Source organism: Callithrix jacchus, chromosome 7 (assembly GCF_049354715.1).
Source record: "Callithrix jacchus isolate 240 chromosome 7, calJac240_pri, whole genome shotgun sequence".
Lineage (NCBI taxonomy): Eukaryota > Metazoa > Chordata > Mammalia > Primates > Cebidae > Callithrix > Callithrix jacchus.
In genome coordinates this window covers 23,632,551-23,645,859 of record NC_133508.1, presented here as the reverse complement: position 1 = coordinate 23,645,859, position 13,309 = coordinate 23,632,551, and the positions used below count along the sequence as shown (strand labels likewise).

Here is a 13,309-nt window from a genome sequence, read left to right as displayed (position 1 = left end):
ATTTTTTTGTAGAACAGTGCTCCCCTGTGTTGCCCAGGCTAGTCTCAAACTCTTGTCAACTAAGTTTCTTGAAGGCAAATACCAGTCTCATTCTCTGGAATCTCTTCCTTCAGTGACCTCAGTGCTGCACCCTACCAGGGACATAAATACTTACTGGAAGAAGGGGGTGGGATTGGCTGAATTATAGCAAAATTAAATTGTTTACATTGATTTCCAATGTAAACAGACCAATGTAAGCAGACCTTTGGTAGAAATAATCAAAGCACCAGAAACTTCCAAGCAATACATATGAATCATAAACATGCTTTATCAAAAATGCTTTTCCATTCTAGATTTTATCCTTTAAAGCAAAAATTCGTGTCAGAATTATTTTTGTCTGCTGTATGAGCACATCTTTTGTATCTTGAGAATTTGGTGTGTTTTCTAAAATGAGAACTATTTAAGTAATCCCATCGTCTTTCTGCCAAGGAGCTCAAAGATAAAATCTAAACATAGTCAGAGCAATAGTTATAAGTCACATTTTCCATTCTGTCCTCCTCAAATTATTTTTGGTGAGGGATGGAGCGCAAATGATGAAAAGTGAAGCTGATGTTTTAGGTGTTGAAAGCCAGAGATAAAGAAGCATGACTGGGAGGTATTGGAGACACTGAATCTGCCCCAATCTCGATTTTCTTCTCTTGAGGCTCATTGGATTCCCGGCTCCCCCGCCCCAGCCTCAGTTTCTTTTTTGTTGGTGTGTCCTCAGGAACCCTGGCCATTTGGCACCACCCCACGCCTCTACCCCCAAAAGCCCCAAGTCAAAGAAAGTTCTCACTGTGATCTCTGCTGTCCCTGATGGGCACACACCAGGGACTGAAGTCACAGCCAGGAAGCAGGACACGGTGGCTCACAGCATTTCAGGAGGCTGAGGCAGGAGTTAGAGGTCAGGAGTTTGAGACCAGCCTGGCCAGCACGGTGAAACCCCATTTCTACTAAAAATATGAAAATTAGCTGGGCATGGTGGCACACACCTGTAATCCCAGCTACTTGGGAATCTGAGGCACAAGAATCACTTGAATCTGGGAGGTGAGGTTGCAGTGAGCCGAGATTGTGCCATTGCACTCTAGCCTAGATGACACAGTGAGACTCTGTCTCAAAAAAAAAAAAAAAAAGTCACAGACAGGCCTGACAGCAAAAGCCCTGAGTCAGACAACATGAGGCCAGCTAGCCTCTTATGACACCAAACCTTTGGCAGTCACTGTGTTAAGATGTCTATTTTTCATGTTCATTTTTCCTAATAGTGAGTTTGGAGCTCTGTTGACTCTGCAAAGCTCCTAACAGCCACTGGAAGTTAAACTGAGAGAGAACAATCTTCAGTTTGGTGACTTTGACTCTATAGTGGCTCCCCCTGAGCTTATGACAAGCTGAAATCATTCTGCAGTTCTCTGGGGTGTGCTCACCCTTGTCTCTCCCATCCTGCTCTTGTGAAATGGAGTTTCACTGACACTACTGGCTCTTTCCTGGAGCTGTGGTACATTTCATTGGGTTGGTTTGAGTCTATTGTTCTAGCTGATGATGACTTTTTACCAGCTATATTGAGATGTAATTAACACATCATACATTCACCTAGCTGAAGTGTACAATTCAACGACTTTGTATATTTAGTAGATTCACTATATACTATATCCATCACAGCAATCAAGTTTAGAACATTTTTATTATCCTCAAAAGAAACCCCATATCCTTGGCTGTCACCCCCAATCTCCTCACCCCCTCCCCAGCTCCTGACAATCACTAATCTACTTTCTATCTTTGTAGATTTGCCTTCTCTGAATATTTCATATAATGGGAATCATGCAGTGTGTGGTCCTGGGTGACTGGCTTCTTTCACTTAGCTTCATGTTTTCTAGGCTAATCCACATTGTAGATGTATCTACCAAATAATATCCCAGTCAGCAAGACCTCCTTTCCCAGCAGTTAGATGTGGCTACGTGACTAAGTTCTCCCCAAACATGAGGCGTTAAGACAATAGGTATGCCTTCCCCGTGTTTCTTCCACCTTCCTGCTGGGTGCAACCTGGACACAGAGGATTAAGACAGAATTCTTTCCTCAAGGAGCTGACAGTTTAATAGAAAAGTCAGATTAAAAATAATGATGGAATGGAACTGGAGCTATAATATGTTACCAAGTGCATGCCACATGAGATGCAGGATGCTCTAGCCCCACAGGTTGTGGGTAGAAAGGTGAGGGTATCAAGAAAATGATGATTTTTTTTCTTTTTCTTTTTTTTTTTTTGAGACAGTATCTCACTCTATCACCCAGGCTGCAATGCAGTGGCACAATCTTGGCTCACTGCAACCTCTGCCTCCCAGGTTCAAGCAATTCTTCCACCTCAGCCTCCCAAGTAACTGGGATTACCGGCATGTGCTACCATGCCCGGCTAATTTTTATATTTTTAGTAGAAATAGGGTTTCACCATGTTGGTCAGGCTGGTCTCGAACTCCTGGCCTCAAGTGATCTACCTGCCTTGGCCTCCCAAACTGTTGGGATTACGGCGTGAGACACCGTGCCCAGCCAAGGACAGATATTTTAAGAACTTGGCTGAAATTCAGATACACCATTTCCCCAGCAGATCCTGGCATTCAGAATGCCAGTCATGGCAAATGCCAGTGGGCAAATGCTGTTGATCTGAACAGATGGTCTCATAGGCCTGAAGCAGCACAGAACCAGGGAAGATGTGTTCATCTAGACACTTCCTAGCAGAGCTAACCCCGATTACAACATAAGAAGAAACACTCACTGTCAAGCCTCCTTTGAAAGCAGATGCTTAAACTGTTCGTTGAAAATATGAGAAAAGGGATCAGCTCAGTTGGGTAAGTTGTTTAGAATCTTCATTGGTTCTCAAATCCTCTGTCATCCCCTGGCAATACTTGACCGGATTTTTTTTTCTCACTGTGTGTCTGCCATTTCACTTTTTTCCCTAAGGCAAGATCTCTTTAATTATTCTATCTTCTATTAAGTGGGCAATTCTCACACTGTTAAAATACCTCCCCACAGCAGTATTATTTGTTTGTTCCTAGTCTGTGGACTAAGAAAATACAGAATGTGCATTTCTACTACTAGGATACTTCTAATTTTTTAAGTCTCTTGAGTGGTGGGAAGGGAGGGAGCGGGGTGTTCAATAGGTTTGATTAAGCAGCTTCCCTAAGAGGAAAAGCAAATTAACAGTGAGTGGTTCTAAAGCAGTCATTTGGCTCCCTCTGGTGGGCTCTTGCAGAATTACTCATCCCCCCCCCCCCCGCCCGCCGCCCCATACAATCCTGTCTCACTCACATCGACTCACTTAGAAAATAAGTGAGAAAAATGCAACGAAACAATCTGTTAACCCAAATCCTTGGCTAAATTCCAAGGATAGAGGAATTGACCGAGGATTTTAGGTCCAGTTAGGCAGAGCAAAATTCAAGAGATTAGATTCCGTTCTACTCTATGCAAAGTGATAGGGCATTTTAGCAATACTTGAATATTAATTTTGGTAGCTACCATTTTTCCTCCATATTGCCTTAGTCTACAACATAAAGTCCACTTAATATAAGTCAGGTCTTGCCCTTCGCCTATCACGCCCCCCACCTTCCCCGCAAGTGCTCAAGAGACTTGTAAAGGGTGAAGGTCGCCCTCTAATGGTTTGGAAGAGTCCCACATGTGAAATTCTTTTTCTTCATTTGAACACTTCAAACAGAACCGTTTAGAGTTCGAGAATCCGTCTCCCACCACTCATGTTAGTTGCACATTTCTAAGTGGCTTATAAAGGATATTTAACAATTTTAAAACCATATGAAGTTAATGCAAAATGTGTGTGTGTGTGTGTGTGTGTGTGTGTGTGTGTGTGTGTGTGGTTTCTAAACTACGGCTGCTCAGTGGGCTATGGATCACTGAGGTTTACCTGCCCTTGCTGTGGGAGGCAACAGACAGGGGCTTTGCAGCTCAGACCTGCCCTGACACAAGGATGCTGTGGCTCTCAGGTGTCTAAAGAGCCAGCCCCCTGGACAACAGAAGCAAGAGTAGCAAGGTTCCCCGAATCTCCTGGGGTGCTTGTTTCCACCTGCAGGACCCTTTTCAGCCCCTGGGACTCTGCTTGCCCCAGTTGACCAGAGGACGTTTCCTGTCTGCCTTTTCACGACTCTGCGTAATGAGTTACACAGGACAATGCCATGCCTGGAGCTCACCGCTCATTGTGATGACAGAGTCATGTGCCATCCAGACAGGGCATTTGTTTTTGGATGCACTTGGTGCCCATAGTCCTTGGCTTTAGTGTGCTTAGTGCGGCCGTGCAGTGAGGGTGCTCAGCGGCTGAGTGCTGCTGACTGCAGCAAGGTGCTTAGTGCGGCCGTGCAGTGAGGGTGCTCAGCGGCTGAGTGCTACTGACTGCAGCAAGGTGGTTAGTGCGGCCGTGCAGTGAGGGTGCTCAGCGGCTGAGTGCTGCTGACTGCAGCAAGGTGCTTAGTGCGGCCGTGCAGTGAGGGTGCTCAGCGGCTGAGTGCTGCTGACTGCAGCAAGGTGCTTAGTGCGGCCGTGCAGTGAGGGTGTTCAGCGGCTGTGCTGCTGACTGCAGCAAGGTGGTTAGTGCGGCCGTGCAGTGAGGGTGCTCAGCGGCTGAGTGCTACTGACTGCAGCAAGGTGGTTAGTGCGGCCGTGCAGTGAGGGTGCTCAGCGGCTGAGTGCTGCTGACTGCAGCAAGGTGCTTAGTGCGGCCGTGCAGTGAGGGTGCTCAGCGGCTGAGTGCTGCTGACTGCAGCAAGGTGCTTAGTGCGGCCGTGCAGTGAGGGTGCTCAGCGGCTGAGTGCTGCTGACTGCAGCAAGGTGGTTAGTGCGGCCGTGCAGTGAGGGTGCTCAGCGGCTGAGTGCTGCTGACTGCAGCAAGGTGCTTAGTGCGACCGTGCAGTGAGGGTGCTCAGCGGCTGAGTGCTGCTGACTGCAGCAAGGTGCTTAGTGCGGCCGTGCAGTGAGGGTGCTCAGCGGCTGAGTGCTGCTGACTGCAGCAAGGTGGGCCATTCACACCAGCTCGAGGTCATCTCCTGGGTGACCTCACAAACCCACCTGCCTGAGAGTTGATCACTCAGGTTTAATGCAGTTCTTTTATTTCCAAAAATGTTTTAAAAGTACCTGTCATGCACAAGGCATTGTGCTGAACACTGAGGGAAGTTAAAATCAGTAAAAGTCCCTACCAGTAAGGAGCGTCCTTTCTAGTCTGGCAGAGAACACAGGCTGTGCCTTAAAAGCAAACTTCTTTGATCCACACAAGTGCGCAGACCTGCACAACCCTGCTGTCTCGTTGTGCTGTGACTGTTCACTGGCCTGTGATTCCTTAATGGAAGAGATTTGAATGGCTGGTTGGTGTCTTTCCCTTTCTCTCTTTCTCTCCCTTCATCCCTCCCTGCTTCGTTTCCGTTTTACTTCCTCCCTCCTTTCCTCTTTCTCCCTTTTCCCTTCCTTCCTTCCTCCTTCCCTTTCTCTCTTGCTTCCTCTCTTCTTTCTTTCCTTCCTTCCTGCCTCCTGCTTCCTCTACCTTTCTTTCCTTCTCCTTTCCTTCTTCCCTCCCTTTCCTCCTGTCCTTCCCTCCATCCTCTCTCTTTCTTTCTTTTCAATACACACAGTGCCTCACATGTTGTAAGCCTGTAATGATCAGAGCAAATTCACAGGGGGAAAGTGGGGTTGGCTCTGGAGAAGGCCCGTCTCACACGCGCAGGTGTGGGTGGAGAACGTGGTGACGGTGGGTGTCATCCTCAGCACTGCACAGCCATGTGATTGGGAATGCTCCTAATTAGGTCACAAACGCCCCTCCACATTTCTCTCCCTCCCTCCCTCTGTGACTTTCCTGTTCCATGCAATCCAGACCTGCAGACGGATCATTCTCATCTTGCTTTTTTGTGTGTGTTGGTTCCAGTTTGGTAACATTGAGTATGATGCTGCTGTGACCTTTCTTGCTGTGTCTCGGTGCACATAGTGACAAATGTTTGTGAGATGTTTATCCAGAAGTGTGATGGGTAAGTCCTAGGATCTGGGTATGCTCAGCTTCGGTGGATGGTACTTGTTCCGGTGGTCTATTGCGACCTAACAGATCACCCCAACATTTAGTGGTTGAAAACAACCACCATTTTATTACGTCTATTCTGTGGGCTGCAAACTCAGGCAGGCTCAGTCAGGCAGTTCTTCTCTCCATTTAGCTCAGATTAAGATCATTCAAGTATTTGGCTACCATGTGATCCGGAGGGTCCCAGATGCCTTTACTCACATATCTGGTGCCTCAGCAGGGACAGCTGCGAGGCTGGGCTCAGCTGGGACCACCAAGCTCGTCCTCCATGAGGCCTCGCCAGTGTGGCCATCTCAGGGTGGCAGAGCATCTTATAACATAGCTGGCTTCCCCCGGAGCAAGTGTTCAAGAAGACAGGGGTGGAAGCCACAAGGCTGATGGTGGCTGAGCCTCAGAAGGCATGTAGCATTGCCCCCGCCAATTCTGCTGGTCACACAAGTCGCTTAGGCCAGCTCAGATTCAAAGGAAGGAGAATTAGACTTGGCCTAATTCCAAACAGGAGAAGAAACAGCAGAGGATTTGTGGCAATTCTAATACTTCCCCAAAGTGGTCATGCCAATTTCTACACACACCTGTAATTTATGAGGCTGCCAGGGTGAGATTTTTTTTTTTTTTTTTTTTTTTGAGACAGGGTCCCTGTCACCCAGGCTGGAGTGCAGTGGTGTGATTATAGCTCATTGCAGCCTCAACATCCTGACCTCAAGCAGCCCTCTCACCTTTCTGCCTCCCAAGTAGCTAAGACTATAGTGCACGCCACCACACCCAGCTAATTTTGTGTATTTTTTTTTTTGTAGAGTTGAGGTTTCAACATGTTACCCAGGCTGGTCTCCAATTCAGAGGATCAGGCAATCCACCCACCTTGGCCTCCAGGCATTTGTCACCGTGCCTGGCTAGGGTGAGATTTGTAATAGGAACTTTGTTGTAAGGAACAAAGCCGTTTGCACACCCGTGGAAGGCCCATCCTCTTTCCTTCCATCAGCTACAGAATGGACTTGCTTTCAATGCTTCTCAAGAATCCACCTCAACCTCCACAGGGTGAAACTTGAGGCAGTTGACTCACTTGGCTCAATCTCCTACCTCCTTGCCAACACACTCATCAGGAGTTCCACATCCTCACCTCGCTGCTTCCCTCCCCTCTCAGGAGAGTAAGCCTCTGCTCCTCTCTAAGGCCAGTCGCTGCCCCCCACTTCAGCCTCCCCAAGCCCAACTCTGCCCCACACACCCCCATTTCCCCTCAAGCTCAGTCCTCCCCACTCTACTGCCTCTTTTCTCTCCAATGCAACCTTTAATGGGACTGTTTTCTCAAAAATTTAGGCACATTCTGCTGTTTGCCCTTTTAATGTATTTTTAGCGATCAACTCTGAACTGTGAAGTTGATGTCAAATCCAACAGAGAGGGAGGGGCCCTAAAAGGAAGGAAGGGGGAGAGGGAGATATTTTAAGTAAAATGTTTTATATATATACTATATATATATATATATATATATATATATATACACACACACATACACACACACACATACTATAAATATATACCAGTATATATATAGTACATATATATATAGGGAATGTTCCTAATTAGGTCACAAAAGCCTAATTAGTATATTAGTATATTATGTAGCATATATATATATATAGAATGAGTCCTAGCTATTATTATGTACCAGGTGCTGTGCAAAAGTCATTCATTGTATTCTAGACTCTTTCCCATAACTCTTTGGGGTAGGTTTGAGTTGCTACTGTCATCCCTGATTTTACACACAGGGAAACTGAGCCACAGAGAAGTTAAAGCCCTTTCCCACGTTCACACAGCCTGTAAGTAGCAGAACCAGGGTTCAGAAAGCAGCTGCCTGCAGAGGCTTAACTTTCAACCCCCCTGCTATATACCATGAGACCCAGGAGGGCCGATGTCAGTCTTGTTTATCCCCTGAGGGACCTGACAAGGGCTGCACAACTGACAAGTGGTTTGGCCCTGACTGAAAGCCAGTTTTTGTCTGAATGTAAAGTCAGTCCTCGTCACCATTTTAATATCACCTATGTCAAACTCATGGAGGCATAAATGGAAACATTCAATGGCAGGGCATTTGTTAAACAGCAGCATAGCCATACAAAAGAATATGCCTTAAGATTATAGGGACAGGCAGGCATGCTCACGCCTGTAATACCAGCACTTTGAGAAGCCAAGGCAGGTGGATCACCTGAGGTCAGGAGTTTGAGACCAGCCTGGTCTCTATTAAAAATATAAAAATTAGCCAGACGTGGTGGTGGGCATCTATAATCCCAGCTACTCAAGAGACTGAAGCAGAAGAATCACTTGAACCTGGGAGGTAGAGGTTGCAGTGAGCTAAGATCATGCCACTGTACTCAAGCCTGGGTGACAGTGAGACTCTGTCTCAAAAAAAAAAAAAAAACACAGATTATAGGAAAGAATATAAGAAGGAGACTGGAAAGTCAGAGAGAGGAACCAAGGAGATGCCAGCTTTCCCTGCAACTTTCCCTGCAGCATTTCATTTCATACACACACAGATAAACACATACACACCCACGCATTATTACAGATGCCCACATTGATTCCTTCTGCTGGTGAATAGCACAGATGTGTTTGTTAGATTACTCTGTACTAATTTTTTTCAACTCCTCTAAGTATTTCATTTTTATATAATAAAAGTGTATTTACTTGGGGGGAGATTATCTCCAAAGGCTCGCGGTGGCCATTTTTAGAGGCTGGAATTACAGTGATGTAGATTTCCTTCTATTTGAATGTCGGTATTTTCTACATTTTTCAAGTTGGACATTTATTACTTTTGTAATAAGACAAAGAGTGAGTTATATGCAAATTTTTGTTGAATCTAGGAGCAAAGTGAGAAAGGAACTTAGACCCCTGAGTGACATATTTTCATCACTGCCCTCTGTGGTGGTGACTGTTTTCACCCATGACTTAGGGTTAAGACCTTGGGAAGAAAATGGACTTAGGATGAGCGCTCTTCCTCTTCTGCAAAAAGAAGAGTTGAGTGAGTACTGACCTTTATAAAATACATGGGGCAATGGCAGGCTGGTGACAACTTTCTGCAGACAAGAGAAAAAAAAAAAACTCCTATTTTTGTTTCTAGCTCAGAGCACAAGTCCAAAACACCTGCTGGCTGGACAGTATAAAAATTGGTTCAAAAATATGGACACCTTGAAATAGTTTTAATTTCTTCATTATGGAAATTAAATTAAGATGTTTTCATTGAATAGGAAGAGGAATTTGAATTGGCAGATGCTTCTAGTGCATCCAAATCACTTGTCATCTAAACTAGGACATTCTTGAGAGAGAGAGGACGCTGACATGGATCAGGACTTTTCCAGGCATAGGACATAAGGTCATCCTAACTATGACTGTCAGAAGTATTTTGTGCCCCAAGGCTGCCATGCATCCAACATGCATTGAGTCATCCAGTGAGCATTTAGTGAGTGTCTACCGTGAACCTGGCACTATGCATGTCCTGGGAGAGTAGCAGTGACTAAGACAGACTTGGGTGGCCTCCACTGAGCTCATCACCTCCACGGAGAGGACCAGCCCTGCTTTCAGAGACTCCAGAGACCAATCGCTCTGAGGCAGAGCCAGGTCAGACCCGGGCTGTTAAAGTCACACCTGAGACATGCTATTCAAACCTGCATTGATTCCAGCACAGGTGGTGGCAGGAGCCGGGGGAATAGGGGTGAGCATCTCTGAGGAGAAGCTGGGAAACCATGTCCGGATACTTGCAGCCCTTCATCTAGTGGGGAAGAATGTTGTTAAGCAACTAACTCCTACATTCATGACTTGCAAGTGTACTGCATGATTTGAGAGCCCAGGTTGTATAACAGGAAGATCTGACCTGGTTAGGAGTTCGTGGGTTTTTCCCAAGGAAGTGGCATCAAGGCGAGGCCTGAAGAATGATAGGATTTAGCCGGAAAGAGGGAAAGGACTTCGTGCAGGGCCCCTGCATGTTGAAAAGCAAGAAGGAACAAAATGCATTTATGGATCTAAAAGAGGCCAATGTGGCTAGAGAGCAAAGAAGAGAAATTCACATGCTTGGCTTATTTCTCTAGTTTCATATGTATGTGTGTATGTGTATGTATGTATGTGTGTATTTATACATTTAAAATCATATCCTGTTCTTAAAAACCACGCTTCTCTCTGAGCAATGAGAGGCTCTCTGAGGCTTCGAGTGAAGCTATGTACAGACACACTTTATTTCCTGGGAAGTGTGCAGGCGATGGCTTGGCTGATGGAATGGGAGTACAGAGCCCTTCCCAGTTGCTGCCGTCAGAGGTGAGAACCCATTTCTGCTGCAGCCAGGTAAGACCTGGCACCCCTGTAAATCAGGTCGCTCCAGGTCCACAGTAGCCGGGGCGGAGCAGCTGTGTGTGGTCTCCTATGAGCTTGCTGGTTTTAATGTCCCAAACTCCCTCTTTCTGCTTCCTGGGTGAGGGTTTTATCTTTCAGGTGACCTAGAAATCCTGTGTCCCTGGGCCAGCACAGCGATAGCATGAAGCTCAGGAGAAAAACAGCTGATCACAGCAACACAGGCAAATCTGGCACTGAAAAAGGCAGGCTTCTTGCTTCGGCATGGCTGGCTCTGTCTTTATTTTCTGGGGCAGCAGTTTTACTGCATTGAGTATGTATGGCTGGAACTGAAGCTGTACTGATCTGGGATGTTTGATCCATGACACATAACTGGATGGGGGCCATCAGAACGATGAGCGGAGCTCTGGGAGCTGGGACCAGCATCCTGCGGTTAATACAAGGACTGACACCACGCTCCTGCAGAGTGCGGTGACACCAGGCTCTATCAGCAGCTGCTCCCCACCCAGGCGCCCCACAAAAGGACTGGTTACAGGATGGGCATGGCTGCCAACTTCCGGCTCTCTCTCTGATGGTCTTTCTGTGGCTTCCACAGGGAAAAATTGTAAAAGTTGTGCTGAAGAATTATGATAGTTGGCTGGGTATGGTGGCTCATACCTGTATTCCCAGCACTTTGGGAGGCCAAGAAAGCAGGAGGATCACCTGAGGTCAGCAGTTAGAGACCAGCCTGGCCAACATGGTAAAACCCCATCTCTACTAAAAAAAAACCAAAATACAAAAATTAGCTGGGCATGGTTGTGTGCACCTGTAATCCCAGAGCTACTCAGGAGGCTGAGGCAGGAGAATCACTTGAACCCGGAAGGTGGAGGTTGCAGTGAGCCCAGATCACATCACTGTACTCCAGCCTGGCTGACAGAGTGAGACTCCATCTAAAGAAAAAAAGGAATTATGATAGTTAAGTAGTGCTAAGAAAGAAGCCCCACAGATTTTGGAGTCAGAAAATTCTGGGTTTGAGGCTGGTCCTTGTGCCTTATGCTTATAATCCTAGCACTTTGGGAGGCCTAGGTGGGGGAATCGCTTGAGGCCAGGAATTCAAGACCAGCGTGGGCAAAATAGTGAGGCCCTGTTTCTACAAAAATAAAAAATTAGCCAGGTATGATGGTGCATGCCTGTCGCCCTGGCTACCCGGGACTAAGGCAGGAGGATTCCTTGAGCCCAGGTGTTTGAGGCTGCAGTGAACTACGATCAGGCCATGGCACGCCAGCCTACACGACAGCAAAGTCCTATCAAAAAAAGAAAAAAAAAGGAAGGAAGAAAGGAAAAGAAAAATCTGGGTTGAAATCTTAACTTTGACCCTGCTAACTGGGTAATTTTGGGCATGTCATTAACTCTTCAACTGTAAAATGAGACTGTCAACATCTATCTCATAGGGTAGTTACAGGGATTACCTGAGATCATGTATATCAAATATTTAGCATAGTGACTAAAGGTAATGTGTTCTCAGTAATCACCTGAGCGAGGGAGAACATTGTTTTTCTCCCTTATTATTCGTAGCAGACCAGGGGCAGTGGGGCTGATGGAGAAAGAGCCAAAGGCTTCCACACTCTACCTATCACTATCCACGGGCTTTTAGAACTCTGATTTGGGCGGGGCACAGTAGTCACACCTGTAATCTCAACACTTTGGGAGGCCAGGGCAGGTGGATTGCTTGATCCTAGTTCAAGACCAGCCTGGGAAACATGGCAAAACTTTGTCTCTGCAAAAAATATGAAATTAGCCAGGCATGGTGGTATTTGCCTGCAGTCCCAGCTACTCAGGAGGCTGAGGTGGGGGCATCGCTTGAGCCAGGGAGGTAGAGGCTGCAGTGAGCTGTGATGGCACTACCCCACTCCACCCTGTGAGCCATGTCTTAAAACCAACAGACAGAAACAAAAAAAACCCTCTGATTTAGGCAACTTTCAGGAGTTGGTCATCCTTAAACTTCAAATCAGTGGGGTGCCTATAATTTAAAATCCCTTCCATCTGTCTGGTTTGAGCAGGTCTTCCAAAGGACAAAAACAAAACAAAACTTCCCAGTCCCAGCCAGGTTATTGAGGTGTGAAGTGAAAATGAAAGGAGGCGGTCATCTCGATGTTACAACATTTGGAGAATATTGTAAATTTCTTACTACCTCAAAAATATTTGTTTAAAAACCTCCATCTAAACTCAGTTATTATGACATGCATCCACTTGGCGGTCTCAGCCTCTGGTGATCAGAGCTAGGTGTGTGGGCTGAGTCCAGTGGTCTGCATGCAAATGCACAAACAGGTTATGAAAGGTAGACCCTGGCTGCCATCTGAGCCCCCTGGCTTTCAGCCTAGGTCTTAGTTATTCGCCGGACAGAATGCAGTTGATTTAAAAAGTTACCAAAGTGGCCAAGTGCAGTGACTCACACCTGTAATCTCAGCACATTAGGAGGCCAAGGCACGTGGATCATGAGGTCAGGGGTTCAAGACCAGCCTGGCTAACCTGGTGAAACCCTGTCTTTACTAAAAATACAAAAAAATTACCGGGCATGGTGGTACCTATAGTCCCAGCTACTCAGGAGCCTGAGGCAAAAGAATTGCTTGAACCCGGAAGGCAGAGGTTGCAGTGAGCCGAGATCACACCACTGCACTCTAGCCTGGGCGACAGAGCAAGATTGTGTCTCAAACAATCAAACAAAAATTATAAAAGTAGCCGGGGTGGTGCTCACATGGAATCAGAATCTTAGGACTGTAGAATAAAGATCAGTAAAAAACTCTTTTATGGATCTGTTAGCAACTTCCTGTGGGATACGTCTGGCCTTCCTTCTTTCTGACTGGGCAGACTGCATTCATACCCTCCTACCGGGGTGGATAGATAGGGAAACACAGAAAGCAGCTTTCTTAAACA

The 13,309-nt window shown here is 46.4% G+C and overlaps 1 protein-coding gene and 1 long non-coding RNA gene across 5 annotated transcripts in view; one reads left to right on the top strand and one right to left on the bottom strand.

Moving 5' to 3' along the window:
• The window catches only part of LOC103794127 (uncharacterized), a 112,118-nt gene that overhangs the window by 11,429 nt on the left and 87,380 nt on the right, over nucleotides 1-13,309 (top strand). The window lies entirely within an intron of this gene.
• The window catches only part of MSRB2 (methionine sulfoxide reductase B2), an 80,600-nt gene that overhangs the window by 18,870 nt on the left and 48,421 nt on the right, over nucleotides 1-13,309 (bottom strand). Inside the window, exon 5 of one of the 3 annotated variants that reach the window (XM_078332930.1) lies at nucleotides 7,555-11,325. The exons of 1 other annotated variant lie outside the window; for it this stretch is intronic. In XM_078332930.1, coding sequence (XP_078189056.1) covers nucleotides 11,287-11,325 — 39 coding nt within the window. In that variant the 3' untranslated portion in view covers nucleotides 7,555-11,286. Of the gene's footprint in view, nucleotides 1-7,554; nucleotides 11,326-13,309 lie in introns of those variants that run through there. One more of the 3 variants, XM_078332929.1, reaches the window with a different exon arrangement.